The following is a 17235-nucleotide window of genomic DNA, read 5'->3' as shown; positions in this document are numbered from 1 at the left end:
CAGAGAAGAGGCCGGGCCAGGTTCCCTCTGGAGGGTCTAATTGGCCCTCTTGACAGTCACTCGCCTGTATCTGGCTTGCGATTGGTTTTCGTTGGAAGAGGACCAGGGTTTGCGTTTCTCGGCCTCTACCCCTTCTAGTGGAGGGCCGACGTCCCCGCCTCCTGGTTGGACCTGATTGGCTCCATCTCCACTCCTGAGATTTTTGACTGGATGTGGCTGCGCGGGGCGGGCCGGCCTGGAGAGTAGGCAGTTGGCGAGCACTCTATTCTAGTCCCCCTCCCTTCTCTCGCCTCACTCCAGCGCCGGAGTCTCCACCCCGCCGGCGGGTTCTGATTAGCCACTTCCTACGCGTCTCGGGATCCCAATTGGTCCGTCGGGTCCCCGAGCCCGCTTCCTCCCCCTGGAAGCGACTACGGCGGCTCCGAGGAGGGGGAGGGGCAAGGAGGGACGGCCCGTCCCGTCAGTCAGGCAGCGGGAGCCGCCGGGAGCGGATGGCGGCGGCGGTAGCGGCCCCTCTCGCCGCCGGGAGTGAGGAGGCGGCGGCCACGACCTCCGTTCCAGGGTCTCCGGGTCTGCCCGGGAGCCGCAGTGCAGAGCGGGCCCTAGAGGAGGCCGTGGCCACCGGGACCCTGAACCTGTCTAACCGGCGTTTGAAGCACTTCCCCCGGGGCGCGGCCCGCAGCTACGACCTGTCAGACATCACCCAGGCTGGTGAGTGCACCCGGCTCCGAGCCCGGCCGGGACCCTCATTTGCATAGCCCCGCCCCTCGCTTGTTGCTTCCCGGGCCCGGGAGTCTGGCCCGCCCCATCACCTGGCCGTCGGAGTTCTAGATTCTGCTGATTTGCATAAGTCTGCTACCACCCCCTCCCCACTTTAAGAACTACTAGACAATGAGCGCTTTTCTCGTTTGCACGGAACACTCTAGAATCTCTGGCCGAGCGTCGTGAGCGCCCCCCTACCCCGCCCCGCTTCTCTTTATTTGCATATCTGCGCACCTGTAGAATGGTCCTGCCCCTCACCTGCTTGGCTCATTTGCGTGATCTCTTCAACCTCAGTTCTGATCGTTCCATAAAGCAGCCCTCACGAGCCTCCCCACCCCCAATGACTCCTTTCTCTTTCTCCACTTCGTCTCCAACTCTTTCCCCTGTTCCACCAAGATAAGAGCAGCCCCAGGCCCCCGCTTCCATGCGTTTGCCCCTGACAGGCCCAAGTTTCTGTTTCCTTTGCCTGTAGTCCCGCCCCCTAAGGCCACTGACTCTCTCCACTGTTCCCCCAGCCAGCCTGTGGGAAAAAAGCAAATCTCCCGCCTCCCCCAACTCTTTTCTCCACGAGCTCTTCCTCCTATTTTCCCTGACTCCTTTATCTGCGGCGACTCCTCCCTCTTGCGTGTGTCAGGTCACTGTGGAGCCTGTGATCTCACAGAGACCCTAGAATTCCCATTTCAGTTTCTGCTTTCCCCACGGGGGAGGGACTTGAGGCAGTTGCTGAAAGGAAGGAAATCTTATCTCCCAGCTAGGAGTGCTGGGAAGCTAGAGACGGTCCAACTGTCCTTCCTAGTCCCCCACCCATAGGATCCCTGTAATCATGCTCCCTCCACCCTGGTGTCTGTTGATGGTAGGGTGCAGAGACTCCACTGTGACAAGTGAGGCCTCAGCTGCTCAGGAGGCAGACTCTGACCTTGGGCTGGCAGCTGGGGGGTGGGGATTGCGAGACGGGTGGAGGACTGCATTCCCAAAGCCCCACCCCAGCCGAGCCCAGGGTGGGACTTGGGGCTGGATGAGCGTGTCCCCCTGATGACACTGCCCTGGGACTGCACTGCCCCCCTAGCAGGTGCCTCCTCACCTGCAAACACCCTAGTGGGCGCTGACACACACTCTTTCCTCGACTGTTCTGGAGAGAACCAGTTGAAACCACTCCCCTTGTCTTGGGTTGCTAGGTAAACTCACTCGCCCACTCTGCGGCGAGTGAGTTCGCCCGGGAGCCACTGCTGTCCCTCTCAGTCTCCCCGAGCCGCCTAACCCGCCCAGCTCCAGATTGACCTCAGCAGCTGTGTGACACTTGCCGTCTGTTCCCTTTCCCCTCCCCCTTGCTTGTTTTTTGACAAAGACCAAATGTTATTCTTTACTTCCTTAGGGCTCTGTCTGTGTGAGTGGACTACTGGGGAAAACTCCCAAGACCTCCCAGGCCCCCTCCCAGCTCCCATCCCCTCTCCGCCTCCTCCCCCAGCATTCCGGCTCAGGGTGCAGCCCGTTCTCCTGGGAAAGCGGGACAATCCCAGCTTCCTGAGAACCCCTCTCTACCCTGCTCTCCACACAGGAAGCCTCAGTCCTTTCAGGGCCCAGGTTCTAGGCCAGGTGGGTCTCTCTCGTCCAGAACTCTCTCCTCCGGCCCCTCTCCCCAAGCAGGGTGCCTGTAGCTAGGGGTGGAAAGAGGAAGTGACAGGAACCCAGTCTGTTGCCCATACCCTGCTCTCCACACTTCCTTGCCCTTCAACCCTGACGGACTAAAAACTTCAGCTCCGCTGACTGAATCGTGTGGAACCTCTTCTGCTTCCGCAGCTCTTTCTGAACCAGCGTTTTCCTTGCACGTGTGCTGTGCGCAGGTCCCTGCTGTCCCTTGGACTCGGTCCGGGGCCCTGATAGTAGGATGAATCCTGAGGTGGGGGGAAGGGCTGCTCTCACAAAAGAGAAGTGCAGCTCATTCTTTCACAGACCACATCCTGTGCCTCCTGTGCACCGCTCCTCCAGCCCCGCTCCCTTCCGCTCGCTCACTCTGAGCTTTTGCCCCTGCTCCCTGGCTCGCCCCATCACAACATGCCCTCCACCCCCCTCATCCACATGCGCGTGCAGCACACACATTTGTGGATGCAGAGAAAGCGGGCAGGTGGAGGGGGAGGGCGGGAGGACTGCATCTCATCCTCCCACCCTCTCTGGAACTGTCTTCTTCTGTGACAGGTCTTTTTTCTGTGCACGCCAGGGCTGGGAGCAGAGAGGGTTCCTGGGGCGTCAGGCTGTCGTCCGCCCTGGTAAACACAGGGCCCAGAGACAGAACTTGACAGATTATTTCTACTTCATTTCCTGTCACAAGACTCATTTCCTTGGGGGATATACCCCTGCTTCCCCTCCCCTCGGCTTTTGCTTGCCCCTCCGTGGAGAGGGCCCTCTAAGAAGCTCACCCAAGCTCTGTTCCCTGGGACTTCCCCGGCAGGCCCTGGGCCCCTCCCAATACAGGCTGGGCAGAGGGAGCAGAGACCCGGGCTTGTAGCCGTCTAAGCAGTGAGAGCCTCCAGACTGGCAGGAACCCCGTGCTGGACGCCTTGCACTGGTCTAGCAAGCCGCTGGTTGAGATAAAAGGATGGCAGTAGACTCTCCCGTCCTTTCCACCCTCTCCACTCCTCGCCCGTGCCCAAGACACGGGCAAAGGAGCTGGTCTGAAGTCCGGGTCAGCAAGAGAGGAAGTAGAAGCAGGCCGTTGAGACTGGAAGAGGGCAGGAAGGAGGCCAGCTCTGAGGAAGGTGTGCCTGGGACTCCACCTCCCACCTCTGGCTTGGTCCACTTGCCTTTCCCTCCAGGTCCTTGGATCTGTAACTTCATAGTGCCTTGGACCTGGCTTGCTGATCCCAGGGGCTGGTGAAAAACCGGTGGCCAGTGTCAGGTATCTAGAGCCAGGCTATAATAACCCTTGGTGGAAAATAGGTAGAGGTTGGGAGACAGGGCGCCTAGGAGGGATGAGCTTTCTTGGTCGTGTCCCCCAGGGGTTGTTCATGTCCTTACCTTGAACCTCCCAGCCCATCACCTTGCTAGTTCCTTTGGAGCACCAACCTTCTCCTATGACCTTTGCCTTCCACCTCTCCAGGCATCACAGAACAGAAACCACAAGAGTTATAGAATCTAGCCACTCTTACAGGATAGCCCTGCATTTGTGTGTTTGAAGATGGTGTTCATGGCTCGACCCCCTCCCCCAAGTCTAGGCTTCTCCAGCCCAGTGACCCCAAGGCCTTTGCCTTCCCTTTGCCGCTCTGGCTATGCTTGGAATGGGCTCCAGGTTACGGAAGGCTTTCTTCTCACTCTAGAGGGTCCAGGTTTATAGGTCTGATTCCTTGGCTCTGGGGAAGTTCAAGGTCTTCCTGTCCAGGGCTGGGTCTTTGCAAGCTCTCCCCTGACACTTGCTTCCTCTAGACCTGTCCCGGAACCGGTTCCCCGAGGTGCCAGAGGCAGCGTGCCAGCTGGTGTCCCTGGAGGGTCTGAGTCTCTACCACAATTGTCTGAGATGCCTGAACCCAGCCTTGGGGAATCTCACAGCTCTCACCTACCTCAACCTCAGGTAGGGAGGCAGGGCCACCGGAGGGTAGGGGGTGGTCCTTCTCGGCACCCTGAGTGACCCTCCTGGTGACCCTGAAAGGACAGCGCCATGCCTGGAGGGTGAGCCCACTGCCCTCCTCCCCCCCACAGCCGAAACCAGCTGTCATCGCTGCCGCCCTACATCTGCCAGCTGCCCCTGCGCGTGCTCATCGTCAGCAACAACAAACTGGGGGCCCTACCTCCCGACATCAGCGCCCTGGGGAGCCTGCGACAGCTTGTGAGGACGGGGAGCAGGGTGGCAAGAGGGACTGATGAGCCAGGCACTAGGGATCTTTGGGGGGCGGGGGAGGGCAGGGAAAGGAGGGATGCGCCCTAGGGGAAAAGCGGAGACTAAAGCAGGTGGCCAGGTCCAGGAGGTAGTTTCTGATGCTCGGGGTCTGTGGCTCCTTCGCTACTTCTTTCTTCATTCTAGGATGTGAGCAGCAATGAGTTGCCATCTCTCCCCGCGGAGCTGTGTGGCCTCCCTTCCCTGCGGGATCTCAATGTCCGGAGGAACCAGCTCAGCGCCCTGCCTGATGGTGAGGAAAAGGAAGAACTGGAGGGGTGTGAGGGTGTGTGTGTGCGTGTGCGTGCGTGTGCATGTGCGTGTGTGCATCTACCTTGGAGGAGTCACAGACAAGGAATCTTCAAGGAAAAATAATGCCTTAGTTGCCCAGGGTTTTGCAATGTATGAGACACACTGTAAACTATTTTCTTTGCTCTTGACCAGCAACCCTCTGAGGCTGGCAAGGCATGGGTTATTAGCTGTGCTTGACAATGTGGGGAAAGGTACAGGAAGGGGAGTGGGGAGTGCATCGGCACCCTGTAGAATTTCACAGTCAAGAGGAGCCCTCAAGGTCACCCAGTGTCACCATTTAGCGCCCATGAAGCTCTCAAAACCTGAGTCAGGTGAGGTCCTGTGCTGCCTCCCCAGAGATTCTGAACCAGTGAGCTGGAGCTCAGGCAACCCCATTTTAATGAGCTAATTGTGATGCACCCGACACTTGATAGCCTTTGCTCCAAAGCAGGCACACCTTCCTTTATTCAGCCAGCATTGTTGTGTGTGTGTGTTTCCTGTGTTTTAGGTGGGGAACAGGTAGATGTGAGTGATGTCACTCAGATCTGGGGCCAACTCTTAAGATTTAATGGCTTTAATGGGGAGAGACAAGCAGAGGGAGGCGCTAGAACAGGAAACTTAGCGCCGTAGGGGCTAGAGGGAGCCGTGTGGCTCTGCTCAGGGACCTGGGGAAGACCTCAGTCAGCCCAGAGGTGCAGCAGGAGCTGACCTTTGAAGGAGAGTTCTCCATCCTTCTGCAACCCAGGTAGAAGCAACCCTGTGTGTAAAGCACGGAGGTCCAGCACAGACGTGGTTAGAAAGGCAAGCCAGGGCTAGGTGGGAAGGCTGGGGCCATGCTACCCATGGTTTTGAAGAACAAGAGAGGGGAGTCGGGTGGCCATCCATTTTCTCTAGGCTCCCCCCAACTCCTTCTTTCCTTCTAAGACAGTAGGGGTACAAATAAGCATTTAATCAGGGCTCTCTCTGGGCCATAAAAGAGACCCCAGCAAAATGCCCTGGGGGCCCAGAGGAAGGAGTGATAAATTCCAACCTAGTGTTTAGAAAGATTTCATAGAAGAAATGACCTTTGAGCTGAACCTTGAAAGATGCATGGACAGAAAAATGGGGTTCTCCTACCTGAGCAGACAGCATGTGGAGAAGCCCAGAGCAAAGGGGGTGGAGGGTTGTCTGATATGGTGTGAGGGTGGGCAGCGAGGTGCGAGACATGGGTGGAGCCAGGTCATGAACTCCTTAACCCGGGAGCGGTGCTTGACCAGAGAGCAGTGATTTTTTCTTTTTTTTTTTGCTTTTTCCCACACATGAACATTTATTAAACATTTTGAGTATTATACACAATTTCCTTCTTTCACTTAGCAATTTTTGGCATTTTCCTGTCAGTACTTCATTCTTTTTAACTGCTGTAGATGTTACATTTTATAGACATATTGGTTAGTTATTTCTTATTAATCAACATTTGGGCTGTTTCCAAGTTTGAAAAAAAAAGTTGCAACAAATACTCTTGGGTTCATTTCTTTGTTCAGGATTAATTCCTAGAAGTGGAAGTTCTGGGTCCAAACCCAGAATATTTTGAATTTTAATTGATGTTGCTAACTTACACTCTAAAAAGGTTGTACCAATTTATAAGGCAGAAAATGCTATTTTTTGGGGGTACTTAATCTGAATCTTTGCTAACGTGTTGGGTAAAACATGTTTTAATTTTCATTTTTTAATTCTGTGAAGTTTAGTTTCTAACTTGCTAATTTTGGTTTCTAGCAATATTCATTCTCAATTTATTACCTCTTTGAATTTTTAATTTTAGCCATTATGCTTGATATTATTCTTTTTTGTAAAGAGCAGCCAATTCTTGTTCTATCATTGTAACATCCCATACAATCTCACTGAAGATCAGAAACAAAGTTTTTTAAGGTCTCAGACCTTCTCCTTTAACCACCAAAAAGGTAGTCTCGGACCTGCGTCTTTACTATCCCTGTGGAATATCCTGGATTTTTCAACTTACTGACTCCTGGTCTGAGTGAAGAGAATTTTTTTCAGAAGTGTGATATAAAGTAATTCACAGTCCCTCTTTTGATCTAATTTTAATAACTGAATGCTGGCTCTTCTGTTTATAATCCATTTCTGACCTTGGACCCATCTGCCTAGCTCCTAGCTCTGTAGGCTCTGGTTTCAACTCATGCTGCCAGGGCACTCTTCCACTTTGGGCTGTCTTGGTAGATATTCTGCCCTAGGCAAGTGCTGGTCACCTATTCTTGACTCTTGATGGGCATTCAGGAAGTTACAGCAAGAAATGTTTCACAAACGGTATCTGATACGGTCTAGTTAAGATTAATGGGGAATAAAAGTACTTTGCTTAGAAATAATTATGTATAGATCTAAAGTCAACAAAAGTCTCTACAACAAAAAATACATAATTTTTTCGGGGGGAGGAGGAGGCTTGAAATAGATCAGAAAACACTTTCACATTAATTGTTCTTTTCATATACTTCAAATTTGTACTTAATGCCTTTCTCCTCCTGGACATCAGAAGGAACACCTGGATATTCTGGGATAAGTTTATATTTTTCCAAATCAATTTCTGGAAAAAATGTGTCACTTTCAAATTCCTGCATGATCCTTGTCACAAATAGTCTAAGATGGCCTGGCTTGTTCATGGCTTCCTTATAAACAGAACTGCCTCCCACTATCCAGACCATGTCCACTTTATTTGTTAATTCTGGTTGCTCAATAAGTTTTAAGGCATCATCCAGACTTCTGGCAAGAAAATGAGCTCCCTGTGGAGGTTCCTTGAGTTCTCTACTGAGAACTGTATTAATTCTGTCCTTTAAAGGTCGATTCTTCTCTGGAATGAAGAACCAGGTTTTCCTACCCATAGTCACCGAATTCTGTTTACCTTCTACTGAAGAGGTTGTGGTCATTCTTTGGAAATACCTGTATTCGTTCCTGAGCGAGGGCCAGGGCAGGTCCCCGTTCTTGCCGATGCCCATGTTCTGGGACACAGTGACGATGCAGTTTAGCGGACGAACCATGATAGCGGCAGAAAACACTTCCGAGCTAGCATGTCATACTGACACGGGGATTACCTGCCAGCTTGGCGCAAAATTTTTCAGAGCAGTGATTTTTATTCTTATTCTGTGTCTCGGGGCACCACTAATCCAGCTGTGACTTTCTGAGAAGTGGAGAAGGGTACCCTCTCCTGCGGGTGGGCCAGGGCTTGGCTAGTGGAGCGCTGTACGGTCGCAGCAGCCCCCTCTCCCCGTGCCTTTGTGCAGGGTGCAGCCCGCTCACCCGCAGCAGCCCCGCCTGCAGATCCTGGAAGGCTTTTGAGCAACGCGGTGGCACAGTTTGGTTTGGGCCTCGTGATGGACACTTGAGAAGGAGGAAGCGGCGGTGGGGTGGGAGGACAAGGGAAGCACGTGGGGTGGGCAGCAGCGGAAGTTGGTCTGAGCGGGAAGAGGAGCAGGGAGGTGGGTCCTGGGGAGCGCCCTCAGCCAACCAGGGCGGAGGCGCGGTGGCCCCAGGGGTGACCCACCAGCCAGAGCAGGGGGCAGAGGAAGTGAGCACAAGGCCCCGCCCCGGGGCATGCTTCTAACTCTTCCCTCACCCACCGCCAGAGCTGGGAGACCTTCCTCTTGTCCGCCTGGATTTCTCCTGTAACCGTGTCTCCCGCATCCCGGTCTCCTTCTGCCGCCTCAGGCACCTGCAGGTCATTTTGCTGGACAGCAACCCCCTGCAAAGCCCGCCTGCCCAGGTGAGGACGGGCCCGAGAATGGGCAGGAGTTGGGGGCATAGGTCCCTTTGGTAGCCAAGCAGGATCTGGGAGGCCCCCCTCTCTTCCCCTAACTACCGGCCATGTGCCTCCACACCTAGATCTGCCTGAAGGGGAAACTTCACATCTTCAAGTATTTGTCAACAGAGGCTGGGCGGCGCGGGGGGTCTGCACTGGGGGACCTGGCCCCTTCCCGGCCCCCGAGTTTCAGCCCCTGGTAAGTTCCAAGTGGGAAGGAGGGAAGCCCCTGGATACTTAAACCCCTTCCTAGCACCAGGGACCCCGTGGTTTCCGGAGGGCGGATAACGGGGTTGCTGCCCAGAATGGGGCTGACCAGCTCTCCCTGGCTGGCCCCAGCCCCGCTGAGGACTTGTTTCCGGGACGTCGGTATGACGGAGGGCTGGACTCAGGCTTCCACAGCGTTGACAGTGGCAGCAAGAGGTGGTCTGGAAATGAGGTAAGGGCCTCCTTTCCAAGGATCATGGGAGATCTCAGCCCCAGGGGAGAACCTCTGAGCCGGGACCCTTCGCCTGCTACCTCTAAAGCTCAGAGTGACTGGTGATGGCTGGAGTCCTCTTCCTTCGTTCGCCCAAGTATCTCGCGGGGAAGGTCTGGCTCAGCAGCAGAGCCCGGGGCCCTGAACTCCATGGGCCCTGGGACTCCAGAGAGGCTGTCTCCTATCTCTGCATTTCTGCATTTACAGTCAACGGATGAATTTTCCGAGTTGTCGTTCCGGATCTCAGAGCTGGCCCGGGAGACCCGGGGACCCAGGGAGCGGAGGGAGGATGGTTCTGGTGTGTAGTGGGATCACGGGCTAGGGGCCGGGGGGTGGGGCATGGACGAGGGCCTAAGCGCCCTCATTGGCTCGCTGATGCGCACTGCTCTCTCCAGCTGACGGAGACCCTGAGCAGGTTGACTTCATCGACAGCCACGTCCCTGGGGAGGACGAAGAGCGAGGTGCTGGCGAGGTGAGGGGAGCCCGCGCCCGCCTGTCCATCCACCATGAGAGAGCTGGAGGAGGGGAGCCAGTGCAGGCTCGGGGAACCCCCTCAGCCCCTCTGCTGTTCTTTCTCCAGGAGCAGCGGCCACCAGAATCGAGCCCTGTGGCAGGGGATGGGGAGAGGGCACCAAGCAGCAGGTACCCGGAGCCACCTGAGGCGGCGCCTCCTCCCTTTACTGCATCGCCCCGCCCCCCTGTCCTCTCCTCCAGCCCTGCTCCACCTCTCATCCTGCCTCTGCCCCACCTCTCATCCTGCCTCTGCCCCGCAGGCGGGAGGAGCCGGCAGGGGAGGAGAGGCGGCGCCCGGACACCTTGCAGCTGTGGCAGGAGCGCGAGCGGCGGCAGCAGCAGCAGCAGAGTGGAGTGTGGGGTTCCCCAAGGAAGGACAGGTGTGGGCGTGGGAGCAGCTGCCCTGGCGGTGAGGCCTCCTGAGCTTCCCTGCCTCTCGGGGTTGGCGGAGCCCCGCCTGGCACTGCTGACCCCACACCTTCATTTCCTAGTTTTCCGAAGCTGGGGGTCAGGGCTCCTGGCGGGGTTGCTGCCGCCTCGTCCGCTCAGGCCACCTACAAGTATGTGTCCTCCTGGACCCCGCCTCCCTCGGGCCTCGCCCTACACGCCCTTCCCCTGAGCATCCCCTCGACTCCCCTTCTGTCTCTCCTCAGCGGCACGCCCAAGTCCAATGCCACCCAGCTGGGAGCCTCGGGGGGGCAGGGTGCTCCCACCCCCGCCTCCGCCTCCCAGGAGCCCCTTCCTACAGCGGGACCAGGTGGGACGGCGGCGCTGGGAGGAGGGTGCGGGCCTGTGTAGGTGAGGGGGGTGTTGAGACCTGGTGGCCTGAGGGAGGAGTAGGACACTGAGGGGATGCTTCTCCTGCCCCCTGGCTCCGGCCCCCAGCGACCACACCTGCTCCCCGGCCGCTCAGCTCCATTCAGAGACCAAACAGCTTCCTCTTCCGTTCTTCCTCTCAGAGCAGCTCAGGTGGGTCTTCCCTCCTCCCCAGTACTAACCCGGTGCTAATCCAGCACTAACCCCGGCGCTGGGGCCGTCCCTTCTGGCGTGGGAGTTCTCTGGTCAGTTGTCCCATTGTGTTGAAAATCCCACAAGCGCAGAGGCAGGCGATGTGGGTGCCAGACCCTGCGACCGGGCTACAAAGTCGATGGTGCGTAGTGGAGGCGGCCCCACACCCTCCTCTCTCTCCAGGCGCTTCATCACCGGACTCTGTCTTGAGACCTCGGCGATCCCCCCAGCTTTTGGACGAAAAGGAGGTGATGGCTCAGCTGCGCCAGGTATGAGAGGTGGGATCTGCGTGGGTGGAGCCTGGGCTCCGCGTGGTGCCTGGAGGTTCCCGGCTTCCCTCAACAGCCTCTTTGCCTACCCTGGTACCTCCCCTGAGACGGAAGGGGCAGGAGGGCGTTCCCTGCTGACCCTGACCTCTCCCCCTCCTTCCCCTGCCTCCCAGGTGCTTGAGTCCCAGCTGCAGCGGCCCCTGCCCGAGGACCTGGCAGAGGCTCTAGCCAATGGGGTCATCCTCTGTCAGCTGGCCAACCAGCTGCGGCCCCGCTCCGTGCCCTTCATTCATGTGCCCTCACCTGCTGTGGTCAGTTGGGGCCCAGGCAGGAAGTAGGGGTTGGGATGGGGACTCCTGGGGCTTCCCCCTTACTCTCTTTTTCCTTTCTTACCCACCCCCAGCCAAAACTCAGTGCCCTCAAGTCTCGGAAGAATGTGGAGAGTTTCTTAGAAGCTTGTCGAAAAATGGGGGTGCCTGAGGTATGGGGGTGTGTTCTCAGGGGCCCAGGGCTGGTCTCTTCTACAAAGGGTGCAGTGTCCTGGGCTCAGCGGGGCACCCTGCATGGATGGCAGGGTTCCATTCACGGGGGGTGTCTGCTTCTCAGCAGGAAGCACATCCGCCAGCCCCTGTCCCGCATGTCTCCCCTGCATGCCTCCCTTCCCTGCACTCTGCATGTTGGCGTGGCTCTGGCCCTGGCACGTGAGGGCAGGGGGTGGGAAGGATTGTCTTGCTGCTGCTGCTGCTGCTGACGTCTTTTGTCCTTTGTCCTTGTCCATCTGTCCTACTCTCCCTTCCCAGGCTGACCTGTGCTCGCCCTCGGATCTCCTCCAGGGCACTGCCCAGGGGCTGTGGACCACCCTGGAGGCTGTGAAGCGGGCGGGGGGCAGGTCCCCCCCGCCCCTCTGGCCCCCCTCTGGTCTGGGAGGCTTCATCCTCTTCTACGTGGTCCTCATGCTGCTGCTCTGTGTCGTCTACACTCGGCTCCTGGGTTCCTAGGACCTGAAGTCACCCCTCCCCCTACCCCCTTGCCCTACTTCTATTTATAAGACTCCTGTGCAAACCCCCTTCCCCACCGGTGGTGCCTTCAGCCCCTACCAAAGACACTAGTGAACCCCCCTCCCCTCATAAACACTGACCTCAGAGGCCCCACTCTGGTGCCCCCAGACCCTGGGCCCCCAGCCTCTGGCCACCCTCCTGTAGCCCCTCCCTTCTCAGTGCTGATGGTGCCTTTTAAGTCCTTTCCCTGCCCTGCCCTCTGCTTCCCTAGAGGGTGGGTCTTAACCTTCCTCCTTGCACCATCCCCCCCCAGCTGCTATAGGGGGCTAAATTATCTATATTTTGTAGAGAGAACTCTATATTTGTAGGGGATGCAGGGGCCCAGGCTGGGTCTCTGTCTCTTGTATAAATTGTACAGACCGTGGCTGCCTGTGTGTGTGTGTGTGTGTGTGTGTATATGTGTGTGTGTTTGCGTCTGCTCCTGCTGTGCCGGGGGCCCATCCCTGGCCGTGTCCCCTGGGCTCTATGTGCCAGCTTGCCTACTCCAGTACTTCCCTCTGGAAATGGCAGGTCTGTCCTTCCCTCTGAGTCTTGGCCCCCTGTGTCATCTCCCTTCTGTTATCCTCTGGCAGCTTCCTTGCATCTCATTTGTCCCCAAGCCACATCCAGGGTGCCCTTGACCCTTGCCTGCTACATTCTGTCAGCTTCCTTTGCCCAGGCTCCTTTAGGGTGTCTCCCACCCTACAGCTGAGAAGAGGAGGTGACAAGGGGAACTTAACCTGAGCCCCTCCCCCTAGGAGTCCCTGTGCCAGCCCCACCACATCCTGGAAGAGGAGGGGGCCCCGGGAAGGGGCCTCCCCTACATCGCTGCTGTCATCCATGCACTGCTGGAACGGCCTTAGGGGTTGAGGTCGGGGTGCAGGGGCCCGACCCGGCGGGAACCCCAGGAACAGAGAAGACAGTCACACCGGGGCTCTGCTCTCTAGCGAGGACTGGTGAGGGCGGCCTCGGGCCTGGCCCTGTGCCTCAGGCACCTGTCTGCCCGGGAGCTTGGAAGCAGGCTGGCCCAGCAAGGCGCGAGGCCGCCTCTGGGCGTGGTCGAGGGTCTGGGATGGAAGACTGGGGGCTGGGTGTTGTGTCACGTGCAATAAACGGAAGCTGGAAGCCCTCTAGGTTGCCCCTCAGCTGTGTGTGCGTCTGCGAACGAGAGCGGTGCGTGCCGGGGACGGGTAGCCTCTACGTCCGGGCGCCGCAGTTCCCTCTGGCCGTTTTCACCCTTCCGTGTGGCCCCGCCGTCCGCGCCGCCAGGGGGCGCTCGCGGGATCCCGGCGGGACCGTGCGCCACGTGGCCCGGAAACGCGCTGGACGCCTGCGCCGCGAAGCCCTGTGAGGTGGGCCGCAAGCTGGGCGCGCGGGGCAGTGCGGGCCGCTGAGGGAGGCTGCGCCCGAGTGGGAGCTGGGAGGTGCCAGGCGGGCGGCGCGGGGCCCTGACCTGCCCTCCCCCTGGACGCGGCATGTTGCCCGGGACCCCCCGGCGGTGGGGCGCGGGCGAGGAGCAGGCGCCCGAGGAACAAGGCCCCTCTGCGGGCAGCGACCCCGGCCAGGCCTGGGACTCTGGAGAGGAATCCCTGCGGGAGCCAAGAACAACCCCACAGGACAGGTGAGGGGCTCTGCCGGCGGCACTTAGGCGAAACCCGACGGGGGCCCACAGTGTGAGAAAATCTCAGTTGTCCCTAGTAGCGAAGAATGGGTATGACCAGTCTCCCCGCACCGGGTACCCTTGGCCCTGCCTTGGAAGTATTCAGACTTGGAGCGGGGAGGTGATTGCGGGAGGCTGTGACCGAAGCATCTCAGTACCGCCCCCTCCCAGTCCTCAGCCCTGGTCCCAAAGGCCTAACTGGACCCGGAAAGAGCAGCTGCTGCCTCGGCCGCCCCCAGGCCTGGCTGCCGAGCGGTCACCCGGAACCCCAGGTAGGTACAGGGTCCTGCCATCTTTACCCCCAAGACCCTTTTACCGACTCCTGAGCCGATTTTAATCTCTTCAAGTCCTCCCCCCGCCCAGTTCCCCTGTCCCCCCAGATGACCTGCGAGGTGGCCCCGTCAAGGATGACCCTGCTGGCGCCATGGCACCCCAACTGTGAGGCTAAACCGGGACCTCGGCTGGTGTGGGTGAGTTGGGGGTACCTGTGGCACCAGCCTCAGGTGGGGCAGGGATGCCTTGGGAGGGGGCTGAAGCTCCAGGAATCTTTCCCGTCCCTCCACAGGGGCTCAGCTGTGAGTCAGGCACCTCCTTCTCAGGCCGGACCTTGCGCCATCCCTCATTCTGCTCTCTGTACGAGGCAGCCTCAGGCAGAGGCCTCAGGCCCAGTCTAGCAGGACGTCAGAGTGGAGAGCAGGCGCCCAGGGATGCAGGTACGGCCCTTGGTCCCCTCAGACTCTGCGGAGAACCAGCGCAGTGCTTGCCACCCTAGCAGCTTCTCCTCCCCAGGGTTCCCGGTGATGTGCCGTGAAGCTGTCTTTCTTTCTGACCATCTGCTGCCCCGTGGGCAGCGTGTTCCCCTGTACCTGTCTCAGGCCCGTCAGCAGGTGAGCACTCTTCCTGCCCTGGCCTCACCCCAGCCTTCACGCAGGGCTCGGGAGGAGACACTTGCCTCTCCTCTCTCCTCAGGTGATGGGCTCTCTGAAGCTGCTGCTCCCATCCCCAGTCATGTCCCCCTGGGTCCTCCCCACTCGGTCCTCTGGCTGCTCCACCGCCTGGCTCAGTGGGCCTGAGCTGATCGCCCTCACTGGCCTCCTTCAGATGAGCCAGGGGGAGCCAAGACCCAGCCCCCCGGGGGCTCCCATGCCCCCTGCTGGCCCCCCAGACCCTGCCTCTGACCACCCAGGTGCCAGTGGTGGCCAGAGCTGTTCTCACTGCACGGACCCATCTCTCCCACGGGCCCCAGACAGCCAAGGTCCATAGCCCCTCTGGGGGAGAGCGGGCCCCCTACTTCCCCAGGCAGGTTCTGTTGACAATAAAACAGTGTTGGTTTGCAAACAGGCTCCTTGTGGCAGATAGCAGAGTGGGGCGTGGAGGCAGGGATGGGGTCTCTTCTTCCACCACGGCTTTGGTTGCTCACCCCTCAGATTCTTGTTACTCATTCCCCCTACAGTCGGGCAGGGGAATCCATGGACCTAAGACTTTTCCAGGCTCACCCAGCAGGGAAACTTTAATGGGGGTGGGGTGCACAGTATAGTCTCCTAGACTAGATTAAGTATATCAGAAGCAAGGACTCTTATCAGTTCTGCCAGACCGGGGAGAAGGAGAATTGTGTGAGCACATAGCTGGTGTTGGGAAAGGCAAAGTAGTGGGTAGGGGGTGTCATCACTTAGGGAGGGCACTAGTGTAAGATACCTGTTGCTCTCATCCTTCTTGCTCTGGGGTCCCAGGAGTTCAGCCGACACCAGGCCAGCACAGCAGGTGTGTGTGTGTGGGGGGGAGGGGCAGATCTCTGTCTTCTTGGTCATCATCATTGGAGGCAGGGTGCGGGGCCAAGGCTGACTTGAGACTCTGGAGCGATGCTGCAGGAACTCTGTGGGGAAACAGAGGGTCAGGGCTTTGGCTGAGAAGGTCCAGAAATTTGTAGGGGTTTTGTTTTAAGGGGGGAAGAGTTCTAGAATTTTCTCTCTTAAAAGAATCCAACTTCTTGGGGAACCTCCTCCCGAAGACTTCCCAGGCGCCACAGTTGGAAGGGGCGGAGCCCTTAGGCAGCCCGTCCTAAGGGGCAGCTCAGTGCTTCTGCTGGTCACACGTCCTAGGGGACATCTGAGCTGTAGAACCAATCCATCGGGCAGAAGGGGTTTGTGGGGTTCAGGGGGGTGGGCGGGAAGGCATTCTTAACTTTGCCCTTTTTTTCTTCCTCCACTCCCGTCTGTCTGTCCATCCATCAGCTATACCCAGGGGCCACGGGGGTCTCCTCACCGGGGCCTGCCCGAGGTTCTGGAACTCGATGTGTGTGTAGCTCTGTGGGCGGTGCCTGGCCCCGGGGGCGTCGCCTCGCACCTCCAGGGGAGGGACCAGGTCCAGGTCTACGTAGTTGAGGCCGCCATCCGGGGGCTCGGGGATGTCAGTGCCCATAACTATGTAGTCGGCGGCCGCGTACTCAAGGCACACGTACTCCCCGGCTAACTCTGACGGCGGCTGCAAGCAGCGTTGAGCCCCTGCGGGTCCCCAGTCGTCTCCCACGCCTAGACGAGGGCCTTGGAGCCCGGGTCCAGGCTCCCCGGCCCCAGGCCTGTAGGAAAGAGGCAAGAAGCTCGAGGGAAAGGACCGTGGCGCACAGAGGCTCATGGACACATATTCGGTGACCCCTCCATCCTGGAGCAGCTGGCGGGAAGCGGCTTTGGCTGAGGCAGGAAGGCCCGGGGTTGCCATCACCACGTAGCCACTGGCTTGGCTGCCCCCCATGGGCTCATAGTCACTCCTGGCTCCCTTGGTTATGTAGACCCCGCCCAGCTCCAAGCCCTCGGGGTGTGAGGCTGCCGCCCCCAGCCTGGCCAGGGTCTTGAGGGTTGCTTGCTCGCTTCTCTCACTCAGGCGCCCCCGACGGTACAGGCCGCTTGATTGGGCCGCAGAGGCTGGGGTCTCATAAGATTGGGGGACAGAGGGTGTGGAGGCGCTCATCGGGGGCTTTCTTGGGAGTGGCTCAGCCCTGCCACCGGCACCACTGTCCCCGATTCGTTTCATGGAGGCCAGGACAGTCTCGTGAATGCTTTGGGCCACGACGGCGTCGGGCGCCTGTAGCCACAGCTCCCCGGGACCCGTGGGTGCCGAGCGGCCAAGCTCCAGGAAGAAGAAAGCGTCGGCATGGCCACAGCGGCGCACGCTGAGCAGGGACAAGCGCAGGGCCGGCGGCGGAGATGGCAGGGAGGCCCTGGAGCTTCTGCCCCCGGGCTTCCGCAGCAGGCTCAGTACCCCGGAACCCAGGCACAGGCAGTAGCCGCCGCTGCCCAGGCCTCGTGCCCGCCCCAGCCCCTTCGGCCGCAGTGTCACGGGCCAGACTTCCTGAAACGGAGCGAGGATCCAGGCCCCGGGGTCCTCGTGGGAGTCGGGACCTGGAGAGACAATGGTTTGGTCACAGGGGCTCTCGGGCCGGCAGGCTGGAGTCACTGTGGCCCGGGGACTGAAAACGTGTAAACCCTTCACGTTTGGTCTTGATTTCGGAGACCTGGGGAAGGGACAGACTACGGATAAACCAAATCCACGATCGTCCACCCCCCCGCGCCCCCCC

At 58.9% G+C, this 17235-nt stretch overlaps 4 protein-coding genes across 7 annotated transcripts in view; 2 read left to right on the top strand and 2 right to left on the bottom strand.

The window, feature by feature from the left end:
* Positions 1–428: 428 nt before the first annotated feature.
* On the top strand, positions 429–13137 carry LRCH4 (leucine rich repeats and calponin homology domain containing 4). 3 transcript variants are annotated; one of them, XM_081255503.1, is made up of 18 exons: positions 430–711; positions 4180–4324; positions 4453–4579; positions 4775–4880; positions 8527–8663; positions 8783–8898; positions 9039–9138; positions 9385–9475; positions 9573–9649; positions 9758–9819; positions 9951–10070; positions 10182–10250; positions 10344–10447; positions 10576–10659; positions 10882–10967; positions 11141–11278; positions 11371–11448; positions 12763–13137. In XM_081255503.1, exons 1-18 carry the CDS (start codon positions 492–494, stop codon positions 12865–12867), a joined length of 1965 nt encoding a protein of 654 aa, XP_081111629.1. In that variant the 5' UTR covers positions 430–491; the 3' UTR covers positions 12868–13137. The 3 variants fall into 3 exon arrangements, with proteins under 3 accessions (XP_081111628.1, XP_081111629.1, XP_081111627.1); XM_081255501.1 differs by lacking the exon at positions 12763–13137 and adding an exon at positions 11768–12389; XM_081255502.1 differs by lacking the exons at positions 10182–10250; positions 12763–13137 and adding an exon at positions 11768–12389 and having other exon boundaries at positions 429–711.
* On the bottom strand, positions 6760–8510 carry LOC308628508 (dihydrofolate reductase-like). The gene has a single exon (XM_081255509.1). It carries the CDS (start codon positions 7939–7941, stop codon positions 7378–7380), a length of 564 nt encoding a protein of 187 aa, XP_081111635.1. The 5' UTR covers positions 7942–8510; the 3' UTR covers positions 6760–7377.
* Positions 13138–13279: 142 nt separating the features above from the next.
* On the top strand, positions 13280–15005 carry SAP25 (Sin3A associated protein 25). Of its 2 annotated transcripts, none has more exons than XM_081255507.1 (6): positions 13280–13625; positions 13836–13936; positions 14028–14134; positions 14230–14377; positions 14454–14551; positions 14634–15005. In XM_081255507.1, exons 1-6 carry the CDS (start codon positions 13480–13482, stop codon positions 14925–14927), a joined length of 894 nt encoding a protein of 297 aa, XP_081111633.1. In that variant the 5' UTR covers positions 13280–13479; the 3' UTR covers positions 14928–15005. The 2 variants fall into 2 exon arrangements, with proteins under 2 accessions (XP_081111633.1, XP_081111634.1); XM_081255508.1 differs by having other exon boundaries at positions 13609–13625; positions 14045–14134.
* A 153-nt stretch (positions 15006–15158) lies between these two features.
* Positions 15159–17235, bottom strand: part of LOC308628504 (uncharacterized protein) — a 3485-nt gene continuing 1408 nt past the window's right edge. The window contains exons 2-3 of the mRNA XM_081255500.1: positions 15927–17059; positions 15159–15537 (exon numbers count right to left, since the gene is read on the bottom strand). Of these exons, the coding sequence (XP_081111626.1) occupies positions 15475–15537; positions 15927–17059 (1196 nt within the window). The 3' untranslated portion in view covers positions 15159–15474. The remainder of the gene's footprint in view (positions 15538–15926; positions 17060–17235) is intronic.

This window comes from Mesoplodon bidens (genome assembly GCF_964165515.1).
Source record: "Mesoplodon bidens genome assembly, chromosome: 15".
Lineage (NCBI taxonomy): Eukaryota > Metazoa > Chordata > Mammalia > Artiodactyla > Ziphiidae > Mesoplodon > Mesoplodon bidens.
Note: the sequence above shows the minus strand (reverse complement) of the source record. Positions and strands in the feature narration are given on the sequence as shown.